At 35.3% G+C, this 22107-nt stretch overlaps 1 protein-coding gene across 1 annotated transcript in view; it reads right to left on the bottom strand.

Annotated features, from left to right (window-relative positions):
- Window positions 1-865: 865 nt before the first annotated feature.
- wg (wingless) overlaps window positions 866-22107 on the bottom strand; it is an 83019-nt gene continuing 61777 nt past the window's right edge. The window contains exons 3-4 of the mRNA XM_065346865.1: window positions 17175-17470; window positions 866-7304 (exon numbers count right to left, since the gene is read on the bottom strand). Of these exons, the coding sequence (XP_065202937.1) occupies window positions 6792-7304; window positions 17175-17470 (809 nt within the window). The 3' untranslated portion in view covers window positions 866-6791. The remainder of the gene's footprint in view (window positions 7305-17174; window positions 17471-22107) is intronic.

Genomic DNA, 22107 nt, shown 5'->3' with positions numbered 1-22107 from the left:
TAGAATTCCATAAATTTTTCAAAATTTGTAAATTTTTGCCCATAAAATGGTGTAACTTTTTCAATTTACAGATAGTAAGAAAATGTTTGCATTATTAAAATGACTCCATTAACGCAGAATGCTCAAATGCACGAACAAAAAAAATGGTATCATGACAAATTGCCTATCTTAAAAATTGAAGGCGCAAATACAATTTGAAAATTTGAAATCTTCAAAATTTGAATCATCCCACAATTTGGAAATTTTGAATCAAGTTAGCCTCCTCAATTTCGATGGTAGACATTTTGTCATAGGGACATTTTTTGTACGTGAACTCGAGTACATATGGGCCATGGGCATCATTTAAATAATTCAAACATTTTCTCATTTTTGATATTTTTTTTCAAAATTGGTAAATTTCGAGTTTTGCGAGCCGAAGCACGTGGCTCCTTCAATTCACAAGTTAGGCAGCCAGTCAGAATAACGTTTTTTGTTCGTCTACTCGAGCAGACGATTTCCGGTGCTTATTGACTGGGAAATTTTTCTGAATGATTGCTGACGTCAGAAATACCTTTTTATGCAAATTACTCTCTAATATTATTGCATTTTTGTGTACGATGATTTTCAAAATAGGTACCTACCTTCAAGTAATTTTTCTCCTTGCCACATCGTTACCTTTACTCTTCTGAGCCTTATCATCATCATCACCCACCCCCCCCCCCCATTGAATGACAACTCGCTCATATTCAGGCATAGACGTCAACTATGCCTCTGATCAGTTGCATTTTTCTTAATGTACAATATCAAAATAAATGATACAAAAAACTGACCTCACACATCCCACATTTTTGATTATATAAAAAAAAATAAAATACAATATTTCGCATCAGATTTAAAAACTTTATTCTCAAATACAAAGGAAGAAAAAAAAATAGAGAGAGATAGGGGAAAAAAGAGAAAAAAATGGGAGAAAAAAAATAGATGAAAATACGCGTTAAAATAGAAAAAAAAAAAGAAAAAGAAAAAGAAACATTATCGTTACATTTCTCACTATAATATCATACAACATAATATAGAATAGGCGATAGAGAAAGAAATAACATTTTTTTTTTCAATTCGTAGCCGCGATAAATAGATAACAAAACTTAACAAATTCTATAAAATAATAAAGTTTGTTGTTTTATATAAAATAGTAAAAACGTAATAGGAAGACGTGATGAAAAATATTGAAAAAAAAGCGATAATTATTTTCGTATACAACATTTTTTTAAAGTAAGTAATATACGTACGTCGTTACAATAGCAAAAAAAAAAAAAAAAAAGGAAAAAAAACTCAAAAAAAAATCGCACAAACACGCTTATAAAATATGTAATAAAATATATCGATATAAAAAAAAGTATAGTATAATAACGTTTAGGAACTTTTTTTTTTAAAAAGAAAAAAAATATACGTACGATTGCAGCTTAGAATATAATAATTTTCGACGAATATCGTATTATAAAATGATTATTATAGGTAATGATTAGGCGAGAAAAAAAAAGAAGAAAAAAAATATCACGTAGGTAGATATAGATAGTAATAAATACAATATAATAATATTCGATTAAAACTGGTAGTAGATACAGGTAAGTAAGAGAAAAAAAATGATAGTTCATCAAAATGCAGAGAAAAGAGGAAATTTTTTCACGTTTGAAAATTTTTCATTTGTTTTGGTGAGATTGCGTGAGAACGCTCGCGTACTCGTATGTATAAAAAGAATTTAAATGCTGTAATCGTGTTCGATATATTAAAAGTTGAAATTCGCTATCCATTAGCGAGAAACCATATACTTTTAATAAAATACCTATACGTACAATTATTATCCGCACCGCGCGCGCGTTATAGATACATTAATAGGAAAAAAAAAGAAAAAAAAGGAGACCAGCATAACATACAGAGAAAGAAATCCAACAACTGGGACCACGTCCTGTAAATAAATATTATCAACATATTTACATTTTTTTTCGCTTCCTCGCGCTTATATACGACGAACACATCGTGCTCTGGTAAATGAACTCATCCATATAGTGTATTATGGTGGCCCCGAACGAACTAATATAGGTTCCGAGACATCTTTCTTCTAATCTACTATATAGGAAGAAGAGAATAATTTTTCCACTGTGGAAATCACCTCAGCCAGCACCTACGTAAACGTAGATGTGATTTTTTTTGCAGCACACATACAACCTATTAAAAAATCGTATAAAACCCACCGCACCGCGCCATCCCCACAGGTCGCTACACTTCAAAGATTACCTACAAAGTAGCTGCTTTTAAAGACTGGTCATTGGTGGTCGTCAATGATCATGCAAATAGTGTAAATGTATAAAAGTAACGCAGAGACACGTTGCATTTGGGCTCCGGCTCAGGCACCAGCTATCGATCGCAATATGGTCGAGAAATTAAAATAAATTGTATAATACACTTATTACTATACACTTTGGTATTTACTAAGAATTTAACGTAGCGAAATTTTTCCTCGTCGTTGTTTTGCAATTATAGCTACACAAAAAAAAACCATGTTGGGAACCGGTTCTGGTGCCGTTGATGCCGATGCCGATGGTGTGTCGGCTACTTTTGTAGGTACCGTGTAGGTAGGGGGTAAAAACACCGTTTTGTATGCATTCATAAGCGCATTGATGATAGTCGATCAATGATCGGAGTATAGATCGATGGATTGTCGAGTGTTTGGGGTTTTGGGGTTCGAAATCGATCGAGAAAATTATTTTTTAGGTTTTTTTTCGAAGAGTAGGGATGGGAAAGGAGAAAGGGGAAGGAGGGGGCAGTAAATGACCAACGTTTGTAAAGGATGCATAATTGCATAGACGTAGTTTGTAGATTGTGAAAGTGAAAGTATAGGATGGTTCGAAGCTTATGCTGGTCGAAAATTGTTTATGTATGAGAGAACCATTTTGAGTGTTGAATTTGAATTTTGACGAAATTTGGATTTTTGTAAACTGAGCAAGTGTGTTTCTAAACCTTCGAAATTAGAATTTTAACCCCTCTAAAAATTTTTTATTCGATTTTTAGCAATTTTTGGACAGTTTGAAAATTGAAGTTCACATCTGATGGAGGTCACTTTGTAATTGATACTATAATTGCACTTCAGAGCTAGAACGGAATTTGAAAAAAAAAATCACTGCTGTAACTCCCCCCCTTCTAACACCCTATTTTTGTTGATTTTTCGAATTTCTCACCTCTCGCTTTCCCCCTGAGGTGATAAAAGGGAGAGGTAACAACAGCCTTTTTTTTGTCTACGAATGTACTCGATTTTTGCCAGCAAGAATCAAGTGTTGACCTTCCAAAACCAAATTTCGTGGTTTCTGATGCTCTGAAGCTGCCAGAAAAATTTCGACTGTATTTCGAAAATTTTCCAAAATGTTATCAGAGACGTGAAAGTGCATTTTGGCGGGAAAAATGTAATTTTCGTCCACCATCGAAATTTTCAGATTGAATGTTTACCTTTGAAAACTGAAATTCTGTTGATTTTCAATGCTTTTGAAAGGCCCTCAAAGAATTTTGATTTTTTTCGAAAAAATAGGTTTAATTATTTTGGCGGGAAAAATTTGATTTATTTTTATCGACGAAATTTTCAAATAGGATTTTGATCCCAAAAAACCAAATGTTGCAATTATCCAGCTTTCTGAATCTCTTGGAAAAATTTCGAGCATCTGTTTAAATTTTTTGATTTTTTTCCACTGTTGTGAAAATATATTTGGGCGGGAAAGAATTTGATTTCTAGCTGATTGTCGACTTCTCGAAACAAAATTTGGAGCATCCAGAACGATTTTTTATTGTACTGTCATATTTCTATATTTTAAAAATTTTTCCAAACATTTTCACGTGAATTTTGGCGGGAAAAAATTTAATACCAGTCCATCGTCGATATTTTTTTTGAACTGAATACTTATTAACTTAATTCAACACCAAATTTTGTAATTTCCCTTCTGGAATTTTTTTATTTTCATGTTGTATTTTTTGAAATTTTTCTAAAAACGGTCAAGTAAATTTTGGTGGGAAAAAATTTTATATTTTTGAAATTGATTTCCTTTTACTGTCAAAATTTTCAAACTGAATACATATTGACTTTTCAAAACCGAATTTTGTAATTTCCAGCCACTCTGGAGCCTCCTGGAAAATTTTCAATGTCATCCTGAATGTTTGAAATTTTTTCAAAAACGATCAAGTCAATTTTGGCGGGAAAAATTTGATTTCCTTCTACTGTCAAAATTTTCAAACTGACTTATTGACTTTTCAAATCCAAATTTTGTAATTTCCAGCCGCTGTGGAGCCTCCTGGAAATTTTTTAATGTCATCCTGAATGTTTGAAATTTTTCCAAAAACGATCAAGTCAATTTTGGCGGGAAAAATTTGATTTCTTTTTACTGTCGAAATTTTCAAACTGAATAATAGTTACTGACTTTTCAACACCAAATGTTGTAATTTCAGCCCTTCTTAAACCTCAGAAAAAAGTTTTTTTTGCTTTCTTGAATTTCTGGAATTTTCTCAAAGGCGTTGAAATGCATTTTGGCGGGAAAAATTTCAATTTTCATCTACAGTGGAAATTTTAAAATCGAGTATGAGCCTCTTAAAACTGAATTTGGGAATTTCCAGCCACTCTGGAGCCTCCTAGATAAATTTTCAATGTCATCCCGAATGTTTGAAATTTTTCCAAAAACGATTAAGTCAATTTTGGCGGGAAAAATTTGATTTCTTTTTACTGTCAAAATTTTCAAACTGAATAATAGTTACTGACTTTTGAACGCCAAATGTTGTAATTTCAGCCCTTCTTAAACCTCCGAAAAAAGTTTTTTTTGCTTTCTTGAATTTTTGGAATTTTCTCAAAAGCATGAAAATGCATTTTGGCGGAAAAAATTTCAATTTTTATCTACATTGCAGTGGAAATTTTAAAATCGAGTATTAGCCTCTTAAAACTGAATTTGGCAATTTCCAACCACTTTGGAACCTCCAAAAAAATTGTGATTGCCTTTCTGAATTTTTGAAATTTTTTAGATAAAGTGAAAATGCATATTTGTGAGGGGGGAGGAGTGGATTTGATTCACTGCTACTGTTTGAATTTTCAAAGAAAATATCGACCCTTCAATGTGATTGAAAATAAATTTTGGTGGAAAAAGATGGTTTCCTGCTACTGCTGAAATTTTCGAACAGATTGTAGACATCTCAAATCTGAGTTTTTCGTTACTTTCAGCTTTTCAGCAGCTTCAAAAAAAATTTCGAGAGTCCCTCTAAATTTTTCACACTTTCTAAAGACGTGAAAGTAAATTTTGGCGGGAAAATTTTATTTCGCATTTCCTACTTTTTGGGAGGCTCTAAACGATTTTCAATCGTCTTTCTCAATCTCAAAATTATTTCCAAGAACGTTACAGTACTTTTTGGCTGGAAAAATTTGATTTCCAGCAATTGTCAAAACTTTAAATTAATCAATTGTGCATTTTACAAAACCAAATTTCGTAATTTTCACCCACTCTTGAGCTTCCAGAATACGTTTTATAAATTTATGAAATTTTTCCGAAAACGCAAAGTACATTTCGAAAGAAAAAAATTTGCTTTTTTATTTACTGCCAAGATTTTCAAATCGAATGTTGGCCTAGTGAATCCAAATTTCGTTCATGAGTTTCATCTCCTTCCCCCCTCCCAAAAAATGCCATTAAATTTCACCAAAAATGTAAACATTTATTCGGGTTCCTGAAAATTTACCCTTTTCCGAAGTTTTTGCCTCATTTTAGATGATCAGTTCAAAAACTCATCATTGTTCTAACATTTTGACCAAATTGATAAAAAACAAATCTGGTTGATTTTTTTTTAAAGATGATGAAATTAAATACAAAATAATGTTTTCCTTTTGATATGAAAGTGTTTGATCGATTTTCTCATTATCGTGTTTTTAGAGGGGGAGTGAGGGAGAGGAGAAATTCAAAATCTACCCAAAAATCACACTCGAGAAATGAGGGAGGTTCCTCAAAATTTGATGGAAATTGAATTTTCAGAAACTCACAGTAATTCTACGATAATGCAATCAACTGCGAATAATGAAATTTGGACTTGGAAGGTCGATCAGCTGTCATCATTACGATACATTTTTAATGGCAAAAAATTCGATAAAGAATGGCTCAGTTTTATAAAACCCCTCCCTCCCCCCCTTTTACTGCTATTGAACCTCGACAACTTTAATTACCTTTGTATCGGAAGACGATATTTTTGTAAATGTTTCAATGATGATCTCGATTTTTTTTTGAGAATCAATTTTGGTCACGATCAGACCTTTGTCCAACTGATTACCCCAAACCTGATACCAGCTCATTAGTTTTCGTGGAGCCAGTTTTGAAGATGATTTTTCGATCAATCAAAACCCGAATTTGATTCGATGAATGAATTCACTCGAGAAAAAGGACGGTTTGCACAACTTTTTGATCACCCTATACCGAAGATAGTGAGTGAAAAACAAAATAAGGAAATCGAAGCTTGCTAGAACGAAATACGAGAAAGTGGGTAGGGGTTGGGGTGGGTTTGAGAAGGAACGTTGCGGTAAAGAGTTTTTTTACATTTATATACAACACACGAGACGATAAGTATTCAAAAAAAAAACAAAAAACTACATATTTACATATGTATAGACGTATGTATAGGAACATGTACATAGTACTTATACTATAAAAATACGACACTGGGGGGTTTTACAGGGTAATAATGCTAGGGTGGGGAAGGGGGGGGGGTAAAATAGGGAATAGGTATAAAGAGTGCGGGTTGCAGGACTACTTACAAGTATGCACGCTTTTCTTGTTATTACATATATTACATTTGACTTCGCAGCACCATTGGAAACTGCAACCGCATCGTTCTCTAACCATGATCTCCTGCGTTCGATGGCCTCGACCGCAGCACATAAGATCGCATCCGTCCATACCGAGCGAAGTCTCGTTGCAGATACGTCCCTTGGTTCCGAGTATGCCCAGACGTGGATTCCATAAGCAGAATTTGGGCGAGTCTTCCAAGTACACGAGATCCATCAAGCTAGGAGGCTTGTACTCCGGACTGAGGGGTTGTAAATGCGCCCTGTGTCGGTTTCGCTTCCTTCTGGTAATCGTTCGTTTGGAGTTCTCGTTGTTGGTTTCGGTGCTTTGGACTTGGGAAGCTCCGTCGAATCGGTCTTTTAGATGGTCTCCGATTATGCGGAAGTTTGGTAATCGCATCCAGCACGTTCTTGTCGTACACGAACCGGACATACCGTGACATTTGCATTCTTGTCGCATCTGCGAGACGACGTGCTGTAAACAGAGAGAAAAAATACGTATTTAGACCGAGTTATATTTATCGAGAAGATCTCGCAGGGTTTTCTTTTTACGACTATATCGATAATTAGCTGCGGGAGTTCAATTTGTATGTAAATTTGGGTAGAAAAATATGCCAAAAAAAAGGTGCTAGGTTAGTTTTTGCGAGAATACGAGTAGGTATCTATGGTAGATTTACAACGAAGATACGTCGACGAATTTTTTTTTGATATTTTTATACGAATCCCGGACTAGGGTAATCTTTGATCTACATATTATTTTGTATAATATGGGTTCGGGTATGTCTATGTGTAGATATAATGCAATCGTTTGCAGCAGGCCTGGTTTCTTTCAGATGTTCGAAGCCGAAGTCTTTTATTATGCATCCTAGTCGTCGTCGTCGTCGTCCTAATATGTAATATTCTTTTAAATACTTGGAAGTATTAATGAAGTCGATTTACTCTAATATGTAGTTGAAATGTTAACGATAATGAAACAGCTGAAAGAAAATACGAGTCCTTTTTCGAATACCTAACTCGACTATGTGTGATTTGTTCTGTACCGAGATGAATTATTATTACGACGTTCATTTTTTAATCTGTGAAATGATGAGCTCGCGTCTCTTCGAACGATTCGAGCTGCACGTATGTAATATGGTGGGCTCCTCCTATACAGGTACGTGAGATTGTATATGGTAAAGGCTCGAGCTCGAGAGTCGAGAATCAACGACGACCAGCCTCGTTAGCAATAACACACTATTAACGTACGTTAATGGAATCATTAGACGCGTGTAATTGCCACACGCGTGAAATTTTCCCTCGTCATCGAGCCGAGTGTAATCGATTATGTACGATGACATATGTGTCGTGTGGGCCAGAATACGTGACTGTATCTCGAATTGGATCCTTACAATTGCCTAAAGTTTTCGATACGAGTTTTCTTAGAGGTGCTAAAGGCTTAAAATACATAAGTTCTGAGGTTCAGATTTGTGGAGAAGGGTGAGAAAGCTAGCTGGTGGAGGAAAATTGTGAATCTGGGTTGGGTTTGGGTCGTTTTGATGCTCTGGAGACTGTTTGGTTGTGTGGAAATGGGGGGGGGGGGGGGTACGAGGGTTGGCTGTGTGAACTTTTTGAGCATTTTTGTTGCTCTAACCCTCTGAAAGTTGTCAGTTTTTATGAACGAAGAAAATTCTTAGGCAATTTCAGCTCTTCAAAGACAAACTCGAGTCTTGCCTGAAAGTACCTCCTCTCATAGTTTTCAAAAAACAAGAAAAATTCAAAAAATTAAAATTCTCATGTTTCAATTTTAGGATTTGGTGCATTTTCATCAGAGAACAATTGTTCTACAGTTTTGACCCCCCCCCCCTCCTCCTCCCTCCCTCCCTTACATATCATGAAAAAAAAGGCGATTAAGTCCTCACTTTAAAAATTTCCTCTACATGAGCCTCTTTAAAAAATATCTATTAAAAAGTCGATTTTTTGATTTTTTTTCCAATTTTGAGGGTCTCTGTGTAAAAGGACCAACATTGGAGAGAGTAAGAGTGATTCTTGACAAGAAATTTATTCAGAAGAATTTTCAACATTTTAAAGGGTCAACATTATTGGGGTAAAGGGCTAGAGATTTTTATTTTCCTGAAAGAGGCTCATTCAGTAAGGTTTTTAAGGGTGGGTACTTGAAGTAGAAAATTTTTCAGCGACGACTTCAATTTTCAATTGTTTAAATTTTGTATGCAAGCTTTAAGGGCACCCGTACAAAGAGGCCGATATTGTTTTGGGGACCGAGAAAGAAAAAATTTTTCTTGAAAATGGTATTGTTCAGAGTCATTTGAAGCAGAAATAGGAAATTTCCAAAATAGAAAATTACCAGCTTTGATTTATTCCATTTCCATTTTTTTTAGATTTTGTACAAATTTGGGGTTCCTTATGCTGGGGGGCTAACATGGCTTAGGAGACGGGAGATGGTTTTCTCTTGAAAATATAATTTTATTCAGAAAAATTCGGATGTGGGATTTTAGTTAAATTTGAATTGCATTTTTTTTTGTTTTAAAACTTTTTTTCGAAGGGGGGGGGGGTCTTTTGGAACGAGTTTTTTTGAACTTGAAGAAAAATTGCAGTTTTAAAAATAGAGGATTATTTTCTCTCGAAATCTTAACAACTTCGAGAGGGTGCGATGGAAACTCGATGAAGCGAAACTTCGAAGCAAGAGACACCCGAGGAAGAGGGTTATTTTTTTAATAATGGTGATATGCACGAAAAATTTCAAAATGTTGAAAATGTTTTTGCCCCCCTTCCCATCACATATTCCTCCCTCTGAATTTTGTTTACTATAAAAGTCATTAGATTTGCATTTCGAACTCTTATTATTTTATTTTACTTCCCAAAGCAAACGAGTTTTTTTTATCATTTGCATGTTGAGAGGTGAAAGGCTGAAAGTATCAGAAAAAAAATCAAATCGAAACTCAAAAACAAGATCTCTAAAAACCGCGCCGAAATCACAAAACCTCGTATGAGGAGGTATAGGAGGAGGGGAGAGGAAGACCAGAAGTTGAGCCAAGGAATTTTTGATTTGATGGATAAATCAAATTAGGCCTTTTTTAAAACTAAATTTATAAATTTTTTCATCTCTTATATATATGTACGAGTACACCATTTTTTTTTTTTGGCCAAAAATGGTGATATAAAACGTAAATTTTCAAACAAAATTGGTAGAAAACTTTTTTTAAAAGGAGTCCTTCCATGACACAAAAAAGCTGTGAATTCAGATGCCTTAAAATTTTTTGAAAAAACTTCAGAAAGAATCTCACGTTTTTATGAGGAAAATCCTACTCATCTTCAGGACTTTGTTTCTAACAGGGAATTCAACAGTCCTACCGGGTCCTTCTAGGTTGGTAAAAGTTTGTCTTTTTGCCTATGAGTCCTTTTTTTTGCCCGAAGGTCCTTCTTTTTTCCAAATTTTCGAATAATTCTGTCATTAAATAAGTGAGTCGTTTTTTGTTTTGAATTTTGATAAAGCCTATCAAAAAACCATTGCCAAATGACTTCAATAAGACACAGGAAAAATTTTAAATGTTTTGGTGTACTCGTATTGAAGTAGTATGTCCAAAAACTTTTGTAAACAAAATTTCAAGAGCTGAAGTTGATTTTTAAATTTTTGGAAAATTTTTAAAAAACTGGAAAAATTGAAAAAAAAAACATAAAATAACGGCGACTCTCAAACTCCTTTATGCAATATGTGAACCAGTTCTTTCAACCTCCCAACTCGGAAACTTCCAGTTCTGTATCATTCTGGAGTCTCCAGTGGCTTTCCAATATTGTATCCATCAATTTCAAACTGCTCTGAATGGGTGAAAAATGAACTTGGGCAGTTGTAACAGTGGTTGGTACCTACTAGGCACCCTTTCGATCACTTTTGATGATTTCCTAGAAATTCCAAAGAGATGCCAGTTCGAAAGTAAATTTTGATAAACTGACAAATTATGGAAATTTTTTTTTAGAAATTGATAATTCGACGATAATCACTTGAAACGGTCGAGAGGGTGTCCCATAGGGTGCTCTATAAGCACTAGACAGAATTATTAGTGCATAAGTTCATTTTTGGATCTTCTAGTATCATTTGAGGAGGTGGATAGCAGACTGCAATAAGTTCATTTTTCGTTTTTTTTAAGGAGGGGGGAGGGGTGTCTAGAAAAACAGCGATGAGGGGAAGGTGTGGGGGGTGAGTTCAAAAATTGGTGTCAAATTTTGAAATGAAATTTTCAAGGAACGTTGAAAATTCGCCAGAGGCTCCAGAATGGTCCGAAACTGGTAGTTTTCGAATTAGGGATTCAATTTCGCTAAAAATCCAAAAATCAACTTGAGGACTTGACATTCTGGTTACAGGGGAGTTTTATGCCATTCAATTCAATTCGTTTTCGTTCAAATTGGCAAATGCCAATTCAAAAAGCTTCCTTACGAATAGAGTAGGTGCAATTTTTACGACACGATTGTAGATCTCAAAATAAAATCACACGAAATAGTGAAATACAGAACGTGTATACTTAGAGCTATCTCGCCCAATGCGCCTACACTGCACGCGAGACCTGCCTACCTATCTCGCGAGCCGGCGTACTATGATGTCATCTAATGGATTTTATTTAATTATCATTCGACCTAACGCGATATTTTCGATTACATCTACATTATGATTTTTCTCGCTGTTGGTCTCCGCACTTCGTGCTCGCTGCTCGACCCGGCGTGCTTTTTAAATTGCCTTCTAGTCGCAGTCAGCACAGAGTCACGTTCGCCAAGTTTGCTTTCTCGCGGCAGCATCCACTATAATATTCAGTACCAGAGTGCCTCGTTTCGGAAATCTTTTATTGGACGAGCTCATGGTAGGTCCAATGATACGGTATGAGGACTGGAAAAATCACTGTTCGCGGCTCGGGCTCGGGCTCGCTGTATAGATTTTTGTTTCTCTTGATAACTAATTCGTTTCGTTATACTGTAGACTCGTGCGTCGCATTCGAGTCGCCGATAGTCGCGATGAGTGGGTGGTAGTGAGTTGAAGGTAGAGGTACCTCGAGTGTACTACGTGTGTAGGTATTATAGATGATATTAGGTACACAATCTTTCGAATACATGTTTACTTATGCTATTCACGTAGCTTCGTTACCGTGAAAGTAAATTGTAATAATGTAATGATTTTTCATATCGTATCTGCTGCGGAGAACGGTATACTGTAGTATATGAGAAGCTGGGCTCAAATGTACGAAGCTCACACACTAATACAACAGCACAGCTCACATAAATTCGTGTATGTGTATAGGTAATGTAAAAAGTACATTACACACGAGTGTTGCAAACTATATTCGTCATAAAATACTCTTATATACGCACACAATCAGCGAGTTTTCTCCTTTTCACTTCCCTTCCCACTCACATTCATCCACACCCAGCCTCCATGTTACACATTACCGGTACTCGTATTCCATTTTTCTGTACAAATACGCAACCGTATCGGTATCACGACCTTTTATACTCATTATATATGGGGAATTAATGACCATAGTTAATAGCACCGCTATCGTTCTTAAATGAGAACAAAAAATATGGCACTGTGATAAGCCAAGTCCTGCGCATGGTCTAGATCTGCCCACTTCTCGTGTAGTTAGTGCAGAACTGCAAGTTGGATTCACTTGCAAGCATACTGTTTGAAAAAATGCATTGCTCTCTGTTTTTTATTCGATGACTTTGGATTTTGAAATAAAGGAGAACTTTCAATCAATACCAGGTCCAAATTTTGATGCAGGGGTTCTTCAGAAAAAAAAATGAAATGCATCATCTTTTAAAAGAAAAAAATGAACATGTGTAAAACTCTTGGATTTGACAGAAATGAACTTTGAACGTTTCTAATGGTCTAAAAGGGATCATACTCGTATGCAAGTATTAAAGAAATCAAAAACAAACCAAACTGAAAAAAGTGTTCAAAAAAAATTCGAAACAATTGAAAATTTTTCAAATTTTGAAAACTTTAGACCGAGGCAGAACTGTCGAGGGGAGGTGAGGGGACAATAAAGGGAACAGTTCGCCCTCTCGGCCCGTGTATTCATGGAGAGGCTGGCAAAAGAAAGACCATGTGATGAAAGAAACCCCTGTTTTTTTACTTATCAAAACACAAATTTTTAAGAACTTTCGCTCTCACTCGAGCCTATTCTCAAAATTTTAAACATCAAAACGATAAACTTTTTGCATTGAAAAACATTATTGTTTTCAGTTCTCTCAAAATGAAAATTCTCCCAAATTTTCACTGTCGCTTTTCTCAGGGCTGTCCTCTTTTTTTCAAAATCAATTTTCTGAAAAAAAAATATCGTTTTTAGGCCTTTCAAGATCACTTTTTCAAAAACTTTCATTCTTGCTTCGCTCGGGACAATTTTTTTCTTGTTTCAAAATGATGAAAATTCACATTTGGGCCACCAAAAATTCAAAACAGAAGATAAAAATTTTTATAAGTCATATGACTATGATATGTATTATGAATCCAGTTTCGAGTCAGAAGAGTCCGAGGCCCCTCCTCCTCAAAATTCACTTTTAAACTTTTTCAAAAACAATATTTAAAAATACATTATTATGAAGGAATCGACCGAAAAATATTGATCCAAAAAATGATTTCTCAAATCTATTGACCTTACAATTATGTATAGTATTTTTTCGGATGAAAACTGATCTAATTCTAGGATCGGATTTTTCTTGTTTTTCAAGATTACACAAAAGCCATTTTTTCAATAAGAAGCAGGGAGTGGAAGGGAGGTCTGGAATACTGTATAGTGCTTCTCTGATGAACATAAATTGTATACTAAATTAAGATGTAAAAATGTAGGCATACATTTTAATTTTTTGACTTTTGAAGGGATTTTTAGCACGACTGATTAATTTCAAGGGGGGGGGGAGCTGAACTGTCAAGGGGATTTTTTCCACATTTAATTCAACAACTTCAGAGAAATAAGAAATTCTAAATCTTGGAAGAAACCGTTAATATACACAAAAATTCTCGAGAAAATTTAGCATGGAAACTTTTGATCATCTCCCAAAAATGTAATTATTTCGATGATTCGCGAAGCACTTTTTCAAAAATTCCATAAACCGTGACCCATTTTAGGGCTTAAAATTCTGTCCTAGGTCGACGCAGAATCTTAAAATGATGTCTTTCGAAACTGGTCTATTTTCCCCCAAAACAGGTTAAGTTGAGGGTAGAGCGAAAAAAAACATTTTTTTTTCGAAAATTCCGATTTTTTGAAAATTTATAAGTAGGTCACTAAAAAGCACCAGTAATTTTAAGAGATTTTATTACGTTTTTTAAAAAACAAATTTCCGAAAAGTGTTAAGTATTTTTGAAAAATTTTGAGCTCAAAATTAGGTCATGACTTCCGGTATATTTTGAAAAGGTGTCATGCGACCTATCAAAATGGTTGTAAATTCCCGCAGAAAATCAAAAATTTCGGTCAGAACTTTTTTCAGCATTTTTGAAAAATTTTGAGCCCAAACTGAGGTTATGATTTCAGGAATTGAATGTGCCTCGCGACCGATTAAAATTTCGTGAGAAAATCAGCTTCCACAAACATGTTTTTTTGGGCATTTTTGAAAAATTTTGAGCCCAAAAATGGGGTTATGAGTTCTCGGATATCTTAAAAAGGTGTCATTCGACCTTTCAAAATGGGTATACATTCCGTCAGAAAATCAAAACTTTCAGTTGAATTTTTTTGAACATTTTTGAAAAATGTTGAGTGCAAGTCCAAACTGGGGTCATGATTTTTGAAATTTATGAAAGTGTGCCTTGTGACCTATCAAAATAGGTGGAAATTTCGCGAAAAAATCAAATATTTCGACGAAAATGTTTTTTGAGCATTTTTGAATAATTTTGAGCCCAAAATTGGATCATGAGTTCTCGGATATCTTGAAAAGGTGTCATGCGACCTATCAAAATAGATCTAAATTTCTCCAAAAAACCAAAAATTTCTGTAAGATCTTTTTTTGAGCATTTTTGAAGAATTTTGAGCCGAAAGTTCGGTCATGATCTATGGAATTTTTGAAAAAGTGTCATGCGACTTATCAAAATTGGTCTAAATTCTCGCAGAAAATCAAAAATTTTGGGTCAGATTTTCTTTGAGCATTTTTTTAAAAGACTTCTGAGCTCAAACTGAGGTTATGATTTTTGGAATTTTTGAAAATGTGTTTCGCGACCTATCAAAATGAATTGAAATTTCGTGATGAAAGCAACCATTTCCAAAAAAATGTTTTTCTGGGCACTTTTGAATAATTTTAAGCCCAAAATTGGGTTATGAGTTCTCGGATATCTTACAAAAGATGCCATGCAACCTATCAAAATGGATCTAAATTCCTTCAGAAAATCAAAAATTTCAGTAAGATCCGTTTTCGAGCATTTTTGAGGAATTTTGAGCCCAATTTTTGGAATTACCTAAATGTGCCTCGCGACCTATCAAAATGGATTGAAATTTCGCAAAAAAATCAAATATTTCCTCGAAAATATTTTTTGAGCATTTTTGAATAATTTTGAGCCCAAAATGGTGTCATGATTTCTGGGATTTTTGAAAAGGTGTCATGCGACCTATCAAAGTGGATCTAAATTCCGTCAGAAAACCGAAAATTTCAGTTAAATCTTTTTTTGAGCATTTTTGAAGAATTTTGAGCCGCGAATTCGGTCATGATCCATGGGATTTTTGAAAAAGTTGTCATGCAATTTAAAATGAGTTCAAATTTTGACAGAAAATCAAAATTTTCAGTTGGACCTTTTTTTGGGTACTTTTGAAGAATTTTGAGTAAAAGTCCAAACTGGGGAGGGGGTGATAATTTTTGAAATTTTTGAAAGTGTGCCTTGTGACCTATCAAAATAGGTTGAAATTTTGCGAAAAAATTAAATATTTCCTCGAAAATATTTTTTGAGCATTTTTGAATAATTTTGAGCCCAAAATGGTGTCATGATTTCTGGGATTCTTGAAAATGTGTCATTCGACCTATCGAAATGGATCTAAATTCCGTCAGAAAACCGAAAATTTCAGTCGAATCTTTTTTTGAGCATTTTTGAAGAATTTTGAGCCGCGAATTCGGTCATGATCCATGGGATTTTTGAAAAAGTTGTCATGCAATTTAAAATGAGTTCAAATTTTGACAGAAAATCAAAATTTTCAGTTGGACCTTTTTTTGGGTACTTTTGAAGAATTTTGAGTAAAAGTCCAAACTGGGGAGGGGGTGATAATTTTTGAAATTTTTGAAAGTGTGCCTTGTGACCTATCAAAATAGGTTGAAATTTCGCGAAAAAAACAAATATTTCCTCGAAAATATTTTTTGAGTATTTTTGAATAATTTTGAGCCCAAAATGGTGTCATGATTTCTGGGATTTTTGAAAAGGTGTCATGCGACCTATCGAAATGGATCTAAATTCCGTCAGAAAACCGAAAATTTCAGTCGAATCTTTTTTTGAGTATTTTTGAAGAATTTTTGAGCCGCGAATTCGGTCATGATCCATGGGATTTTTGAAAAAGTTGTCATGCAATTTAAAATGAGTTCAAATTTTGACAGAAAATCAAAATTTTCAGTTGGACCTTTTTTTGGTTACTTTTGAAGAATTTTGAGTGAAAGTCCAAACTGGGGAGAGGGTGATAATTTTTGAAATTTTTGAAAGTGTGCCTTGTGACCTATCAAAATAGGTTGAAATTTCGCGAAAAAATCAAATATTTCCTCGAAAATATTTTTTGAGCATTTTTGAATACCTAATTTTGAGCCCAAAATGGTGTCATGATTTATTCTGGGATTTTTGAAAAGGCGTCATGCGACCTATCGAAATGGATCTAAATTTCGTCAGAAAACCGAAAATTTCAGTCGAATCTTTTTTTGAGCATTTTTGAAGAATTTTGAGCCGCGAATTCGGTCATGATCCATGGGATTTTTGAAAAAGTTGTCATGCAATTTAAAATGAGTTCAAATTTTGACAGAAAATCAAAATTTTCAGTTGGACCTTTTTTTGGGTACTTTTGAAGAATTTTGAGTAAAAGTCCAAACTGGGGAGGGGGTGATAATTTTTGAAATTTTTAAAAGTGTGCCTTGTGACCTATCAAAATAGGTTGAAATTTCGCGAAAAAAACAAATATTTCCTCGAAAATATTTTTTGAGCATTTTTGAATAATTTTGAGCCCAAAATGGTGTCACGATTTCTGGGATTTTTGAAAAAGATATCATGCGACCTATCAAAATAAGTCAAACTGGACGTCATCAGCGACGAAGAAACCTCCCCTTCCCCCCCCCCCTCATGGACATATCTTATCTCGATCACTAAACTAAATCACACGTATTATGTATTTGGTGAAATTCAACTTACCGATCTGCCGGCTTCGTTGTTATGTAAATTCATCTTCTCTCGCGAATTTCGTCCTTTTTCGCCTGCGTCGACGAATTCGCGAGCGAATTTGTATCCGAATCCTATATTATCGGAGCATCCGTCCCATTGCCAGTCTCGAGCTCCCACTACAACATTTGTTGAGAATGACGATCTTCTGCTTTTATAGTTGTAATCGCAATTACACGAGACTATACTGCTTTCGGCGCATGCTCGAGCGACCGTATGTGTTACTGCGGCGCTTGTAATGGCGTATATGAAGGCTGTTTCTCGACATCCTGCAAAAATCAAAAAAAAAATACATAGATATTTAGTACGAGTCGTTATTTATATTACCTACGTATAAAATACTACAGATACAGATAGACACTAGACAGATACGAGATATCTCCTAAGTAGATAGATACAGTATTTTTTTAATAAAAAATAGTTAGGTACCAATGTACAAGTCTATAGAGGCGATGGAAGGGAAAAGGTGAAGAAGTGCTATCTTAATCCGCGATATTCTATACTATCGTACGAACCTAAAAGTCTGACTTGGCCAGGGCACACGTCCAATAGGTAAATAAATTTTATTCTTTATACGAAATTAAATCCGCGAACAATCGGCTGCTGGATCATTAAGTTTAGCACCATTTAGCGTAGTCAAACAAGGTTATTAAATTTCGACCAAAAAACACCCGATTCGGACTACCGCTCTGTGACGACGATACCTCTTGTGCCATTACCAGCAGTGCGACCATCATCCAAGATCTCTAGGTATAAGTATATCTGCTCGTATATCTATTTTACGATATTTTCGTAAAGAATTTCACACACCGATAACACCGGGTAGTACATTACTTATACATTACATATACAGCTCTCCTCTTCTACATTTATACGTATAGCTGTGTATGCAATGCATATAAGATGGTATTACATCTCGTAAATACGCGTACGTTCGGGTTAAATGATAAAAAATAACTTATGACCGTGTAATTCGTGTGCATCGTGATCAGACCTATGGTGAAGACCCCTCAGGACGCGAACCCCGGGAGTTCGTAAATGATGATGTTATTACAACAACTAATAGCCGAGATATAGCCATAGGGGGCTTTCGTACTGTACCACTCGTCTCTGTTACATCGAATACTACTATATTATATCTATATCTAACCTTTCTGGGTAGCTTATAGCGTATAATAGTTTTGCTTATATTTATTTATTAGTATATTTTTGTACCGTCCGTCCATACGGTCCAGCGTGTACATTATGATCATATGATGCGGATTGCGGAGAAAGTCCCGATCCCAGAACTCTGAGAAATGATATTTGGTTTTGATCAAGCGAGCATTTCCTGTGTGGATTTTTAAAAAAATGACTAGAGATTTTGTGGTTTGAGAAATATTGAAATCAAGGTGCTGTGATCAATAGTCTGCAATTTGCTCGAGGTGACATTAAAATGAGATTTTTGTTTGGTGTTTTTACAGGTGTTGCTCGAAAGTGAATTAAAGTCGAAGAAGGGAGTTTTCAGCAATCACGATTTGCGATTTCAGGTAAGTTAAGCAAGAATCTACATACGTATTGAAAATTTTCGAGGATGGGGGGGGCATCAAGGCGTCCCTTCTTACGTAGTTTACATTTTTCAGCCAATATTATTCGCTGATAGGTTCTCTATTGATGAGCAAAATGAAAATTCGAGAAAAAAGGCCCTACTTACAAAATGGCGGTCATTTCGATTGACATGTCAGACGAATTTGCAAATTTTGCTTTTCAATATAATTAGGACTCGCACAAAATTTTTTGAACTCAACAAAACTACATAGATCGAAAGAGAGTGCAATGAATTATCACCAGCCAAAATTTCAAGTGCTAAAATACATTTTTTCATTTCTGACGAATTTTTGAAAATCAAGTTTTAAGCCAAAAATGATTTTAAAAAATCAGAATTTTACCAAATTGACGAAGAAAGCTGAAATCTGAAATCTACTTTATTTTCAACATGCCAAAACGATTGAAAACTGATTCAAACCGTTTTGAGTAGTTCTGGAGCCTCCAGCAGATTTTTGAAACTCGGAAATTCCCACAAAATTTTATCAAATTGAGTTGGAAAGCCGAAATTTACTCTGCGACCAATGTCTTTTGAAGCCTCCAGCAACGCTTTGAAAATTACTGGAGCCTCCAGCAGATTTTTGAAATTTGAAATTTCCACAAAATTCCATCAAAATGCAGTTGGAAAGCCTAAATTCATTTTGAAAACTAATTTCAATACGCTACCAACTCGAATGCAGGCGGATTTAGTCGTTTTAGAGTCTCCAGCGAATTTTGAAAATTATTAAAGCCTCCAGTAGATTTCTGAAATTTGAAATTTTTACAAAATTTTATCAAATGGAGATGAAAAGCTGAAATTTACTCTGCACTCCGATTTTAACTTCTTCTGAAGACGACTTCAGGTGAGTTCAAATAATTCTGGAGCCTCCAGCGTTTTTTTGAAAATTACTGTAGCCTGCACCAGATTTTTGAAACTTGAAATTCCCACAACATTTTATCAAATGAACTTAGCAAGAAACGATATGAAGTCAACTGCATGGTGGTTTCAAATGGTTCTGAAGCTTCCAGCTACTTTTTGGAAATTTCAATTTTCCAAAAAACGTCATACAACCTTTCAAAAAGTCGCTGGAGGCTCCAAAACGACTTGAAATCCACCTGCAGTTGACTTCGTAGCGTATTGAAATTAGTTTGCAGAATGAATTTCGGTTTCTAACTCCATTTGACGAAATTTTGAGTTTCAAAAATCTACTGGAGGCTCCAGAATTGCTCAAAACGGTTTGAAAGATTTTCCAATCGATTTGGCATGTCTAAAATAGGGTATACCCCAAATTTCAGCTTTCTTGGTCAATTTGGTAAAATTTTGATCTTTTCCTTCATTTTTGGCCTAAATTTGATTTTCAAAAATTCACCAAAAGTTGAAAAAGGCACTTTGGGATTTGAAATTTTGGCAGGTGATGAATTTTTGCCTGATCTTTTGATCTACCGTTGTACGTTTTAAAAAATTTCGTACTAGTCCTATGTTGGAACGCAATATCTGCAATTTCGGCTGACCTTTCAATCAAAATGGCCGCCATTTTGTAAGTAGGGCTATTTTTTTAGGACAAGGGCTATAAATGTTCCTTTGGACTCCTCCTTTATGAAAAAGTCGTCCCGGAGGATCAATAAGGGGGGGCAATGGATCTTTAGGCGGGCTCCCCGACTATTATGTAGTTGACTAAAAGATGCAATCTTGTGATCAAATTTGAGAGTTTGAATGCCCGGATGCCGGTGATAATCGCTTCAAAAGCTTTCAGCACTGATTGGAATCACTTTTTTGGAGTCTAGAAACAACCCCTAAATAGTTGTTTTGACCATATTCTACGAAATTTTAGGAGATTCCACCAGCCTCTGATCATCAGAAGATTCCAAGTTCAAATACAAAGCTGATACTCTTAAGCATACTGTGATCGTCTCACTGATTGGAATCATATTTTTAGAAGTCAGGAACAATACCTGAATAGCTGTTATGGCTAGATTTGCTGAAATTTTAGGAGATTCCAGCAACCCCTGCTTACCAGCAGATTCCAAGTTTCGTTAACGCGACTTTTTCATTTAAATAAATTTCTGAAGTGCGTTTTGATTGACGTTTTAGTATCATTTGATGGTATAGACGTGGTCTGAACTCTAATTACCTATAGCAAAGTGGCATATGAGATACTATTTCTGACACTGAACCGGGTGTCCTTGACAGAGAGAATTTTTCATGACAAAGTATCGCACGTACTTACAATAAATCGCCATCCGTCGAGTGAATTTTTACTCTTAATTGGCCACTTGGCGAACCAACAAGAGGATGTGGCAGGAGAAGGGAGAAATCAGCTAATATTGACACGCGCTAGTCATAATGTCATAAATTACCATAAATCAACATCGCGTAATAATGGCCCAAGCTTTGGGTTGGTGCGGTGGCGGGATGATGTATTTTTTTCATTCGAAAACTTCCATTTCTGTTCAGTATTCACTCGTCAAAGATGCAGGCAATGGAAGAAGGGTTTTTACCTTTACCTATCTTTATAGATACGTACGTGTATGTGTGTGTGTGCAGTTCTCAGGGCTATTATACGAGTGCACTTTGTTAGCCAACTGACACCCAAGTCGGGTGCCAAGGGGGTAGCGGCGGAGCAATCGTCTAGTTGAGATTTACTTTAAAATGACATTTAATAGCTTGGAAACGATTTGACCCTTCGCTATTGAACGAGTAAACAAGAAACTATCCTATTTAAACAACGCCTCCGCGGCGCGGCGGTGGCTGCACGAAAAAATAAGCCAAATATCATTCTGCTCGCGTTCTTCCTCCTCTTTTGTCTTTCGTCTCTCACACACTCCGAGAATTGTATACTATGAGTGTATACGTATGTAAGTAGAAGAGAATACCAGAAGAGTGATACAGGTAAATGTTGACATAGCATTAAGACGAGTATATAAACATCTCGACAGACTTTAGAGCCGCTGCGCTGCCTAGCGACCCCGGGACCTATAGTGGAAAATATTCAAAGATTTCCAGTCCGATTTGTAAACAATGGGAAACAATTGCGAAGGAGTGTTATCATCATTAAATAAGCGATTTCCGCCATCTACCGATCTCGCAAACACTGCTGTTACCTACCTATAGCCGAATAACGTGAAATTCTCACACCATCGGCGATTGATTTTTTTTCGGTGTGTATGTGACTCGTTGCTCGTTGTATATGCTATCGTGTATTTCTTTCTTTCGTTTTGTTTTTAGGGTCCCTCCGCTTCCTACTCTGTTTCCTGGTGTTTTTTTTTCCTTCTTTTCTAGGAATAACTCAGACGTTTACACTATTTTTTTTTCTTATACCGAATACTCGACTGAAGAGTGAGA

The sequence above is a fragment of the Planococcus citri genome, chromosome 1 (assembly GCF_950023065.1).
Source record: "Planococcus citri chromosome 1, ihPlaCitr1.1, whole genome shotgun sequence".
In the NCBI taxonomy this organism is placed as follows: Eukaryota; Metazoa; Arthropoda; class Insecta; order Hemiptera; family Pseudococcidae; genus Planococcus; species Planococcus citri.
This window is presented reverse-complemented; position numbering and strand designations above follow the sequence as displayed.